The sequence below is a fragment of the Corvus hawaiiensis genome, chromosome 10, assembly GCF_020740725.1.
Source record: "Corvus hawaiiensis isolate bCorHaw1 chromosome 10, bCorHaw1.pri.cur, whole genome shotgun sequence".
Classification (NCBI taxonomy): domain Eukaryota; kingdom Metazoa; phylum Chordata; class Aves; order Passeriformes; family Corvidae; genus Corvus; species Corvus hawaiiensis.
Window position 1 is genome coordinate 27587470 of NC_063222.1, and position 12639 is coordinate 27600108.

At 50.0% G+C, this 12639-nt stretch overlaps 1 protein-coding gene across 2 annotated transcripts; it reads left to right on the forward strand.

The window, feature by feature from the left end:
* The first annotated feature begins 1013 nt into the window (after positions 1-1013).
* SLC33A1 (solute carrier family 33 member 1) lies at positions 1014-11846 on the forward strand. 2 transcript variants are annotated; one of them, XM_048314665.1, is made up of 6 exons: positions 1025-1780; positions 5972-6162; positions 6790-6974; positions 7831-7948; positions 8715-8930; positions 10535-11846. In XM_048314665.1, exons 1-6 carry the CDS (start codon positions 1063-1065, stop codon positions 10700-10702), a joined length of 1596 nt encoding a protein of 531 aa, XP_048170622.1. In that variant the 5' UTR covers positions 1025-1062; the 3' UTR covers positions 10703-11846. The 2 variants fall into 2 exon arrangements, with proteins under 2 accessions (XP_048170623.1, XP_048170622.1); XM_048314666.1 differs by lacking the exons at positions 5972-6162; positions 7831-7948 and having other exon boundaries at positions 1014-1780.
* The last annotated feature ends 793 nt before the right edge of the window (positions 11847-12639 follow it).

The following is a 12639-nucleotide window of genomic DNA, read 5'->3' on the forward strand; positions in this document are numbered from 1 at the left end:
TCATTTTGGTCTATTATCAGGGTAAAAACAATTAGAGCTTTGTAGTGAGTGGGTTTTTGTGCGTCAGCATCCTATGGTATCATGGGATCACTGGTTGGTTTGGGTTGGGAGGGACCTTAAAACCCATCCCGTCCCACCCCTTCCATAGACCAGGGTGCTCCAAGCCCCTTCCAAGCTGGCCTTGGACGATGAACCTGCTGTGCCTGCTCGGTGAATTCCCCAGCGGACACGGGGGGAGGTGACTGCACCCGTGGAACCCTCCTGGAGTGGTCCTGGGATGGTTTTGATGCCTTTCCCTGAACATCAGTTTAAATAGAGGGAATGAAATAAGAGATGAATGAAGGAATTCAGGTTAAGGTGAAGCCACACACCAGCGTCTGGTTCTGCTGTCAGATTCCAAACAGTTCCGTCCTCAGGCTGACAGAAATGAACAGGGTTTTTTACGATTTTGTTCCAAATCGGGTTTCTTGGTCTGTTGTTTTTTGGGGTGGTGTCATTCTCTTACAATCCTATTTACATTGTCACCCAAGCAGGGTCATCTCAGAGCACACGGCACAGGATTGTGTCCAGATGGATCTGGAATGTCCCCAGTGAGGACACTCCACACCCTGTCTGGTCTCTGTTCCAGTGCTCATAGGAAAGATCTTCCTCCTGTGCAGGGGAATTGCTGCGCTCAGGCCCTGCCCGTTGCTCTGGTGCTGCTGCTGGGCCCCGGAGCAGAGCCTGGCCCTGCCCTGAGCCCTCCCTGCAGCCAGGGACACCCAGGGCTGAGGGCCCCTCTTAGCTGGGGCTCCTCTCGAGGCTGAGCAGCCCCGGCTCCCTCAGCCTGTGCTGGGCACGGGGATGCTCCAGTGATCCCGGTCCCGGTCCCGGTCCCGGTCCCGCTGCCCGTCAATCAGGGGCAGGGGCGGGGCTATGCATGACATCACTCGCGTGCACCAATGAGGTGCGGCCACGTCTGGCGCGCGCGCGGGGCGGGGCGGTTCCCTCAGCGCGGCGGCGCCGGGGCCGTTCCCGGGCCGTTCCCGCCCGCGCCGGGGCCGCTCCGGGCCGCTCCCGGACATGGCGCCCGCTATCGCCGCCGAGGAGGGCGGGCGGCAGCGCCGCGCCGGCACCCGCCAGCACAGCCTGGACGTGACGGCCGAGCCGCCTCCCGACGGGCTGCCCGGGGACACCGAGGCGCTGCTGCCGGCGCCGGCGCGGGGGTGCCGCGCGGAGCTGGGCAGCATCCTGCTGCTGCTGGTGCTGTACGTGCTGCAGGGCATCCCGCTGGGGCTGGCGGGCAGCGTGCCGCTCATCCTGCAGAGCAAGAGCGCCAGCTACACCGACCAGGCCTTCTTCAGCTTCGTGTTCTGGCCTTTCAGCCTGAAGCTGCTGTGGGCGCCCTTGGTGGACGCCGTGTACGTGCGGGGCTTCGGCCGCCGCAAGTCGTGGCTGGTGCCCACGCAGTACGTGCTGGGGCTCTTCATGATCTACATGTCCACGCAGGTGGACGCGCTGCTGGGCGACGGCCACGGCCGCGGCCCCGACGTGGCGGCCCTCACCGTCACCTTCTTCCTCTTCGAGTTCCTGGCGGCCACGCAGGACATCGCGGTGGACGGCTGGGCGCTCACCATGCTGTCCCGGGAGAACGTGGGCTACGCCTCCACCTGCAACTCCGTGGGGCAGACGGCCGGCTATTTCCTGGGCAACGTGCTGTTCCTGGCCCTCGAGTCCGCCTCCTTCTGCAACAAGTACCTGCGGTTCGAGCCACAGCCCCAGGGCATCGTCACCCTCTCAGGTACGGCCGGGGCGCTGCAGCCTGGGTGTGCCGGGATAGAGCCATGGAATGCATTGGTTTGGAAGGGACACCTTCCACTGTCCCAGCCCCAATGTCCAGCCTGGCATTGGACACTTCCAGGGATCCAGAGGCAGCCACATCTTTCGGGGCAGCCTGTGCCAGGGCCTGCCCACCCTCCGCAGGGAAGGATTTCTTCCTAATAATAGTGGTGATAGCTTCCTCAGGATGGTTCTTCCCTGAGCCTGGACCCCTCTGTGGTTTGACGCTGGGAACCAAACAGCTTCTGTTTGTCCCTTGCCCAGTGGGAAAGCACAGCCTGTTTGGAGGCTGGCAGAGCTACATGCATTGGACTTCAGATTTTTCTGGGCTTACGTGTGTGGGAAACCTGCCTTGTCATTATCTTGGCTGACCTAAGCATTTGGGAGGAAATATTTTTTTTCCTCCTAGTTTAATGGCCATGGACTAGATTACTCTTTAAAAAAAGCAAGCCAAAGTCTCCATCTGGGAGGAGGGAAAAGGGGAATTAAAAAAAAAAAAAAAAGGATTCTTCCAATATGATATTTTTCACAGAAGTAGAAGTGAAAATATTCAGGGTTGAGCATGTAGCCAGTTTCTGAAGAAAGGCCTTACTTTAGTAAATTCAGGGGGATTTGATTTTTCTCTTCAATGAATTAAATGGAGTGTGGTAATGCAAGCGCAACTAGCTGTTAGTGTAGGGATGCTTCTGTTTGCTGGGGTTTGGGTTTTTTCTCAGAAAGGTTTTATGTGGTGGTTGATGTTGGGGTATTACCCAGGAGATGCTTCAAGTGCACCTAGGCTGGTTGCAAGTTTGAGGGAGGACAGGAAATCCTGGCACCGCTTCTGGCTGCAGTCTCAGGGTGACCCTGGCAGTGAATGAAGAGCAGATCCTCATGGTTTCAATCTCCCCCTCCTACACTGGTTGCCTTGCCTGTGCCGTCTCAGAGATCAGGTATGCTAAAACAGGCTGGAATTGTTGTGTGAAGGGTAGTTTTGCTTTCTGTGCTGCCCCTTCCTCAGGGGTGAATCAGGACAGCAGTTTCCAAGACTGCTGTGCTTGCCTTGTTTCTGCAGCTCTCAACCACTGCTGACTGGTCCTCCTCTTTGCTCCCTGCTGCCAGCCTCGTGTCTGGCCTATGTCAAGGAGCACAGAGTGGCCCTCCAGGTATCCCAGCTGGTTCCTGGCTAACCCTGGTGCTGTGCAGCTCCTGGGCTGGTGTGTCCCTTCCCTCTCACTGCAGTGCACCCTGACGTCTTTGCTGCTGATGCAACTCGCAGGCGCTGGTGTTCAGAGAGCTTGGCTTGGCTGCACTTCCCTCACTGCCCAGGGTTTTGGTTTGTTGGGGTTTTTTCCACTCAGGGCTGTTCGTATAAATGGATTTGTTACTATTACAAAAGTGCTGTTTTTACAAGATTACTATCCCAAACCCAAACAGCACCAATGCAACCTCCTTAATCTGCCCTGGAGTATTGATGTGGGTGAAGTAAGAACAGCAGATGACTGACACTGTAGTTGCAGGATATGGTTTTTCCGGTGGTAAAACTGTAAGGAATTCCGTTTCCTGGTCGTGTGACTGGCACAGTTTGGTGTTTCCCTGGAGCAGCTGAGAGCAGCAGGAGTAACCAGCTCGCCGAGGAGCACAGGGGCTCGCTGGTCCTTGCCCTGGCTGTAATGTGCTCGTGATGAGCAGGTTTGGGCAGGTAAAGCAGCAGAAAACTTCACTGCTGGAAAAGGTGAATGTTTTCTGTCAGCTCAGATCTCTGAGCACTTTTGTCATAGGCTGAGCCCAGTGCCAGGGAAAGAACAAGTCAACACTCCATGATCCAGAGGGGCAGCACCCCAAGGGAACAGCTGGAGCTGTGTCAGGAGAGGTTTAGGTGGATATCAGGGAAAGGTTCTTCCCCCAGAGGGTGATGGGGCTCTGCACAGGCTCCCCAAGGAATGGGCACTGCCCCGAGGCTGCCAGAGCTCCAGGAGCATGTGGACAACACTCCCAGGGTTGTCTTGTCCAGCGCCAGGAGTTGGAATGATCTTTGTGGGTCCCTCCCAACTCAAGATATTCCGTGATCCTAAGTCAGCTTTGAGTTGCTGAGAAGCAGCAGCATTCATTGTTCTCATTAACTTCAGGAAATAATATGGACAAATGTAAAACCATCATCAAATTCACCAAACCAAAGGCTGTGTGAGGCTGTGTCAGGCTGAAGTGCCAGAGAAGGAAATGGGAAATACCCTTCTGTGGGCTGATTGTCCTGGCACATCCAGGGGTTTATTTAGCACTTGCTGTTCAGGTGACCTTTGTTTTTCTAAAAGCAGGGGAAGCTCCCTGGCTGGGTTTGTGATTCCTACCTGGTTTGCGTGTTCCAGCATGAGGGAGGACAGGGAAAGAGTGAGCACAGGACAAAGGTGCCCCTTGAAGGCCACCCCCATTTAGCTGTGCCAGGGACCGTGGAGCACCCCTCCTCCTGGGAGGAGATCCTGTGTACCTGTGCAGGTACAGCTCTTGGGACCTGTACCACCTGGGTACCTTCTTTGTGGTTGTGTTCCAGCCTGATCCATCCCTGACTCAGTTCAAAAACTTGTTTTGCCCCATCTCAGTGGTTTATTTTGTTACCAGCAGTGTAGCTGCAGAGACAAAACAGGGATGGGGGAAGCAGTAGTGGTGGGACCAGAAACTTTGTGCTTGAAATCCCTTATGTAAACTGTAATTTCAAAGTTCTTTTGCTTGTAGCATGTTGGTGAAGTTCACTGTACTTGAAAGGAAATGTACCTTATTTTTGTGTAAACTGCCTACAGCCTCAAAACCCAATTTTTCTTGTCTGGACTACTGTATATATACATGGTGGGGTTTTTTTTTTCCTTGCTTTGCTTTGTTGCTGATGCAGCCCCTGCAGTGCTGTGCTGCAGATGACAGGGCTGGCCTGATCAGGAGCACTCATGTGATGATGCTCAGAGCTATTTCTATCCCCATCCTTGCACTGTGTGTCTCTCAGTGCAGTGATAATGCTCGGGGTTATTATTAGAGGACTGCTCCTCTATGTCCTTTGTAACCAGCAGCTGTGATTAGTGAGACTCTCAGAAAATACATCTTTCCTTGACAATGGCTGTTTGGGGCACCTTTTCTTTAAGAGAGAGAGCAATCTGACAGTGTTGGTTATGAGGTCATGTTTGTTTTAGGAAAGGGAAAAGTAACAGAAATGGCTTGAAAAGCCTTTTCTCTGTTGCCCTGAGAATGGTGGGATACACTTCGAGCAGTCCTTGCACATTTTTTTCCCTGCTCGCCTGCTCTCCTCCTGTGCATGAGAAGCAGGCGATAATTGACTGAACCTTTGCGCTGTCCCTGCCCTTTCATCAGCCCTTGCTGCTGCCTTTCAAGTCTCCCAGAGGCTGCTGGAGTTGCTCCCGAGGAGGAAGATTAAAGGCTGCTTCTGTCCTACCCTCTGCACGTGGCTGAGTTCTTTCCTGCCTCTGTCATAGAGGCAGAGGATAGGATTATCTTGAATTACCCATTCACTAAATCAAAAAGTACTGTCTTGGTGTTTTTTCACTGCTCTCACATCCATGGTTTAGCAGATACTGATCTGCTTAAAACAGAGCATTTGAACTCTGCCAAGTCTCCACTTCAACCAGACATAACTGAGGACTCCTTACAACTCTGTAAAAACTTTCCTTAGGCCATCTTCACACTCATAAATCCAGCTGGGAGATGGATATTAGATAGACATGTATGTAGAGCTGAGGCACAGAGTGGTTCCATGACTGCACAGTAAGGCAGCTGGGGAGCTGGGAAGGAATTCTGCCTCTGGAGGTTCTTCCCTGTCTTCTAACTATGACATGTGGTTTTTTCTCCTTTATCAGCCATTAGTGGTTGTGTGTGTAATCCTTCAACACGTTCATTTTTGCTTCTGTTTCTCCTCCAACGTGCTCACTGTGGTAATAACCCAGCAAACAGCAGGGAGGTGACCTGGTTTGCTACTGCTCCTCTGCCTCAGCTCCAGCAAACACCTCCTTTCAGAGGAGGGCAGAGCTGTGTCACTCACTGTAAGTAGCTCTGTGCTTGTGGTTTGCTTCTGCTGCTTGTTTTTATTCCACTTTGATTACTAGGTTTATATTTTACAACTGTCAATCATGGGTGCTACAATGAAATTTTTATTTTATTTTGTTTTCCCCTCCAGATTTCTTGTTTTTCTGGGGAGCTGTCTTCTTAGTTACCACTACATTGGTTGCCTTTTTGAAAAAGGAAAACCAGGAGCTAATACCAGCAAAGGAAGAAACAAAAGGCATCACTGACACATACAGGCTGCTATTCTCAATAATCAAGATGCCAGCAGTTCTTACTTTCTGTCTCTTGATCCTCACTTCAAAAGTAAGTAAATACATTTAAGAATTGTTAAATGCTGGCATCAGAGTCTGGAAGGCTGCTGAGTCCCTGGGATGTAACTTAGTCTTGCTATTGGCTGTCATCAGAGTTGTGAATTTTCACATGAAATTTACACAAAATGGCTTATCTCATTGTGCTGAGCAGGGCTGTGCAGCAGAAAAGCTTTGTGTGAGCTTTTGTGTTTAACACAAGCACTGAAGAGAAGTTTGGTGGCAGCGTGGTATTAAAGTAAAGTACATTTTTAAACAGGCTGTGTAGCCTGCAGTTAAAAGGACAGAAAATGTTTATTTTTAACTGCAACACTATTCTCAGAATCCCCAGCTCTGTCCAAGCTGGGTTTCCATGGCTCCCTGTTGGACATTGGGGATGCCAACAGCAGTGCAGGCACAGGAATGAATGGCAGTGCTACTCAATGTTCTTGGAATAGTTTTGGCTCTGATGACAATAAGAGTGTGCAAGTGTAGAACATGTAGAACTAATTTGGAAATCAAATCAGAGGCAGAAGTGATTTGTCCTCTATCCCATTTCTCAGTTTACTTGATAGTGAGTAAATTGAATTTCTAGCCAAACTCCCTGTTCTCCTCAGCTTATTTTGTCTCCTTGACATTGCAGGTTGGATTTTCAGCAGCAGATGCTGTAACAGGACTCAAACTGGTGGAGGAGGGAGTCCCCAAAGAGCACCTGGCTCTGCTGGCAGTTCCAATGGTTCCTTTGCAGATCATCTTGCCTCTGGTTATCAGCAAATACACAGCGGGCCCCCAGCCCCTGAACACCTTCTACAAAGCAATGCCTTACAGGTGAAGCCTCATGTTAGTGAAACACAGTAGTCTGTGTGCTCAATTTGTGTGTTCAGATCATGTGTAGGGTTTCTTGTGTAACTTTCTGACTTCCAGGTCCTAAGAAGTGTGTCAGAATTCTCACAGTGAGCTGGACTGTCTGATTCATGCGGTGTCTCTGTGTGAAAGCAGAGCATGAGGTGATGCCTTAAGAGGCCTCCTAGAAACGGAGACTAGACAGGAGTAAGGGAATAAAGGGAGGTATTTATTTGAAAGGCCTTCAAAGGTACCCCTGGGGAGCCAGAAGCTATTGCCAGGATGGACCCCAAGATGGACAACAGGTCACGAGTTCCTCACCCTTTTATAGGTTTGGTTCATCTGCATATCAGGGTTAATTCTCCAATTAAAGCTTCAGTTTAATGATGTAATTTCCCCAAGCTTGCTCCCCCTTTAGAGGCTTTTGGTTTATACTGTTTGGGCCTAGAACAGTCTGGGTGTCCTTGGAGAGCAGGACCAGAGAGGCTTTGTTATGTCTGCCCAGCATGAGAGAGCAGAAATTAACAGGCTACAAGAAACTTCAGAGTTACACGCCAGGCAGTAAAGAATTTGAAAAATATAAAAGTTAAAACCTAAGGCATCAGAGGTGTTTGGGGCATGCATGTATAGCAGCATTAGAGCAGTGCTCTCCTGCTACTACTTAACAATGTCACTGCTTGTCAAATATTTAATGTCTAATTCTGAGATGGAAATAGTTGTAACTATTCAGATCTAAACTATTTTAATGTACTCTCTCTGATTGTTCAGTAGTTGCTTTGTGTTGAGGAAACACGTGGGAAGAATTACTTGGAAAAACGAATCATCTTTGTCATCCCTCCAGGTTGCTGCTTGGCCTGGAATTCGCTTTTCTGGTGTGGTGGGCTCCTAAAGTAAAGCAGGAAGGAGGATTTCCTGTCTACTACTACGCTGTGGTGGTGCTGAGTTACGCTCTACACCAGGTAACACTCACTGTGTGGGGAGGGGAAATGCTGTTACCTGCCTTGTCCTGGCTCACACTGGAATCCCTCCAAGCCTGACCTGTGCTGTGTGGCTAGATTGACTTCTAATACTCTTGCCAGTGTTACTCCTCCCTATTCCCTGTGCTCCACTGGACATCATCTGGGGAGCTACTTTTAGTTGTTCATATCTGGTGTAGTTCCCCAGATTCCTTTTTCCCCAGACCCAGAAGCTCAAAAGCACAGAGGAGCTGGAGAAATCTCAGAACTGTGTCTGAGCTTGATAGGCGTGCTGATGAACGTGCTGGTTGTGCAAATAAATAAAGTTATGTGGTCCTGGTCCTAGAAAAAAAACCTGTTTGTTGGAGGAACATCATAATGGATCTGATCCAAAGACTTGGGAAACAAACACCTGATACAGCATGGTCTTTGGATCAGAACTGAAATGTATGCAGTACCTTGAGAGGTGATTTTAAATGCAGAAGTGTTGCATTTAGATGCTATTTTAGCTGGCTGATTGTATTTCAGTTTGATAACCTGAGTCATGCCAGTGCATGTGAGTCTGGGTCTGTTGCAGCATGACTTGAGACAAGCAGCAAGGCCACTCCCCGTGTCAGCACAGGGACAGGCTGCAGGAGGAACTGCTGCTCTTGGGATGATTTTTCAGTCAGTGCCGCTCAGTTCAGGGGATCTCTCAGCGGGGTTTTCATGCTGGGGGTTTCAGCTGTCACTGCACGTGGGGACACTCTGGCCTGTGTTTGTCCCTCAGATCACCCTGTACAGCATGTACGTGGCCATCATGGCCTTCAACGCCAAGGTCAGCGACCCGCTCATCGGGGGCACCTACATGACCCTGCTCAACACCGTGTCCAACCTGGGGGGGAACTGGCCCTCCACGGTGGCCCTGTGGCTGGTGGACCCCCTCACAGTGAAGGAGTGTGTCGGGGCCCAGGGCCACACCTGTGCCACTGCAGCGGCCGCAGAGGTGAGGCTGGGGGCCTGGGGAGGGTCTCTGCTCAATGTCTCAAATTGCTTCTTGCGGTTTTTTTTTTTGCCTTTGAAAACCTTCACGATGTATAGCTTGTGCTTAAAAGTTCCCACTGATGGAGCTCATTTTCCTGTCTGATAAACTCCAGTCTGTTAGTACCTGCACACTCTGAATAACCAAGGGTTTGCAGCTGCAGAGTAGTTGGCCCTTTCTTCCCGTGCTGAGCTGGGGTAGAAGCACCAGACTGGTGCCACATTCCGTGCAGTGTGAGGAGGCTGTCGGGATGATTCTGAGTTGTGCAGTCAGGGGCTCTGTCCTTGGCAGGCTCTCTGCCCCTCAGGCCCCTCCATTTCTGTGGTAGGTTTTTCTTTCTCCTGTCTCCCTGGAGGCTTCTTTTCTGCCTGCCTTGATACCTCCTCCAAGATGCTGCTCTGCTGACTGTGGTGTCCACTTCCCCCATGAAATCAGGTGGGACTGGCTGTCTGCCCAGTTCTGGGAGTGCTGTGGAAGAGAACAAAGAACTTGCTGTACACAAATCAAACAACAGGACACAAAACTGCTGGGAAAGCAACATTTCAAATTCACCTCCTCACAGCAAATGAGACATTTGACATGGCTGAGGAGTGGAAATGTTTGGGGGTTTTTTCTGTGCTCATGGCTGAGATGTATTTCACTCCTGAATGCCAGGATGCTCTACGACGTGGAGGTTCTCTAAATGAACAAGGTGTTCTGGAGTCCAGCATGACTTGTCTGAACTGGAGTTGCAGTTTTTGCTGCTGCAGAGGGGAAACTGCTTCTGCAGCAGGTGCTTTCTCAGCCTCTCACTCATTAGCTTGCCACTGATTAGGTTCCCTGTGTGAAATTGAGTCCTTCCTCCTTCACCTCACTCCTCTGATCTTTTCTCACATCCTCCCAGTTGGTGACATTCCACCACACCACTCCCTTCTTATTCCTAATCTGATCTTGATATGTCTCAGAATAATGAAAATGCTGGCAGAGCCTCAGCTCAGAGGATTGATTAATCCTGGGATTAGAGCAGAGTTGAGAGCCAAACAATAGCAGAAACAATCCCGTGCTGTACACTCACCCCTTGAATGCTGTGGGTTTGTCTTCCAGTTCAGAACCATCCTGGGTGCGAATCACTTGGACACAGAACACGGAATCACAGAAGGGTTGGAAGGACCTTAAAGCCCATCCAGTCCCACCCCCTGCCATGGGCAGGGACATCTTCCACTCTCCCAGGCTGCTCCAAGCCCTGTCCAGCCTGGCTCTGGGCACTGCCAGGGATGGGGAGTCCACAACATGGATGGCTAGGAAAAAAAATCATCTTTCTCCATGAGATCAGGACCAGTGGTTGCAGCTCCAGGCCAGCACAGGCAGTGGGGCAGTTTGTGTTTTCTGGAGTTTGCCCTTTTAGAGCAGGTTTGTTACTTTATTACTTTTCATTCTGCTGATCAGCTCAAAAGCCTCTCTGACCAACTGCATGGGAAACAACAAAGAGTAAACAACTCTATTTAGTCATGACCAGTAGCAAGGAGACCCCAGCAGCTCTGGAGTGCTGTCTGGAAGCACTCAGTGCATTAACCTGTGCTCTGTTGCAGCTGTGCACAGGAGCTGGGGGTTCCTGCGTCACCACCCTGGACGGTTACTACGTGGAGTCCGTCATCTGCGTCATCCTGGGCTTTGCCTGGTGGTTCTTCCTTGGACCAAAATTCAAAAAGCTGCAGGACGAAGGACAGTCTTCGTGGAAGTGCAAGAGGAGCAATTGATGCACTTAGGTGTTGGATGGACCAGCAAGGTGGTTTTAGTTTTATTACAAAGACATATCCCATAATCAGCACCCCGGAATCTCGGTGTTTCTGTGCCACGCAGGGAGATCGTGTGGCCGAGGCAGGGCTGTGTGTGGCACCACTGCCCTCCCCAGAGCACAGGGTCAGTTCAGAAAGGAATGGCTAAAGCAGCACCTCAGAGCTCCATGCTTATCCCTGACTCCAGAGCTGCTGATTCCATAGGGCACCTCTAGAAAAGCTCTTCGTGCCGTGGCTGTTGAGGCAGCAGCATCACCAGCTGAGTGCCAGCTTTTATTTTCACACAGAAATGATCTGACAGGGCAGCTGACCCGGAGAAGGATGCCTAAGGCATTCTGACTTTGAGGTTAAGCATGGTACTGTGGATTTCTTTGTGGGAAGATCAGTGTGAGATGTCTGTGGGCTTTGCTTCTTCTCACTTTCTGAACTGTAACCACGCTTCAAAGGATGAAATGTTCCGGAGATTCTTTTAAATGTATTTTCTGGCTTTTATAAGCTTTAAAGATTTATAAGAAAATATTTTTATAAACAAATTACATTGGTTTAATTTATTTCCGCTGCTTCAAGGCAGTTTGATTTACGTTCAAGGTACTTTCTTGACGGCAAAATGCTGTAAGGTAGGACTGGAGTAACGCACAATCCTCTGAGCCTTGAGTCCTGCAGCTGGAACTGGAGGTGCTTTCCAAGGGAGGGCACGTGGGCCTTTGGAAGGGTGAGTTGAGAGAGGAAAACCAATCCTCTGGTTTTCCAAACTGTATTACTGAAATTTGAATATTCATTCTCAAAAGCAGTGGGAACACGGAGACTTCCCCCAGCTGGGGGTGAGAAGAGTGAGTTGGTGGTGACAAAGTTGCCAAATTCCCAGTGAGCTGGTGCAGGACTCGCCCTCACAGAAACCCAACAGGCGCAGTCCTGTGGCAGAGCTGCTACAGAATTCACTGCTGGTGCCATGTGGTGGAAACATTCCCGTTGGATTTCTCCCACTGAGCTCCCTCCTGAGTGCCTTAGGGACCCACAGGTGCTGGAGAGGCACTCGGACCCCGCTGGGTGTATGTGGAACATTGCTATTAAAAAGGAAAACTATTAAACATCCCTTGGAAAGGTGCACGAGGTTCTCTGCCATGTTTCTTGTCAATATTTGAAGGATTAGGCTGGGATGGGGTTGGGATCTTCTGTGTTTTGGGGGAAAAGTGGCCCAATATCATCTCTGGAGTGCCTGGGGGGGTGGGTGGGTGTACAAAGGGTCTCCTTGGCATGAGGATTAAGGAGGGGTCTGGAAGAGGACGCTGTGACCTCGTGCTTCCCTGGACACCACCTCCTGTTCTCTGTCCCTTCCCTCTCCCTTGGGGGACACACCTCACAGTTTGTTTCAAGCACAGCAAAACCAGTCATGCTAAGTGATATCACATGGGTTTTACTGCCCAAGCTGAACATCTTCCAGCTTCTCCTCTGCGTAAGCGCAGAATCAACATAGAAATACATCAGATTTATGGCTGCACCTTTCAGCCCCCATCCCATCAACTCCATTGCATTAACTCTGTGAGGCACTTCAGTTCTGTATCCTCACTGGAACCATGGGCCGCTTATTTAATTGCATCTTGACCGTAACTAGAGGAGCTGTTTTACCTTTTCTGATGGTGAGGAAAAACTTGAAGTGCAAAAGCTGAAAATTGAAATTTGCAGGTGTATCAGAGTTGGGTTTTACTTTGCAATTTTGCTTCACTATTTCTGAAGGTATGAGTGAAACTTGTCTCTAATAAAGATGGGTTGAGGATTGCTTATCAATAATTAGATTATCTTAACAACATCAAAATTGCACATAAACTCCAAATCAGTAGGAATAGATATGTTACCTGAAATAAATAACTGTGTCCTTTTTCAAACTGGTGAAACAAGTG

Coding starts and splice junctions, on each gene's coding strand:
- SLC33A1 (XM_048314665.1), top strand. CDS start 1,063: ATGGCGCCCGCTATCGCCGCCGAGGAGGGCGGGCGGCAGCGCCGCGCC. Junction 6,975..7,830: donor TACAAAGCAATGCCTTACAG/GTGAAGCCTCAT, acceptor TCATCCCTCCAG/GTTGCTGCTTGGCCTGGAAT. Junction 7,949..8,714: donor TGAGTTACGCTCTACACCAG/GTAACACTCACT, acceptor TTTGTCCCTCAG/ATCACCCTGTACAGCATGTA.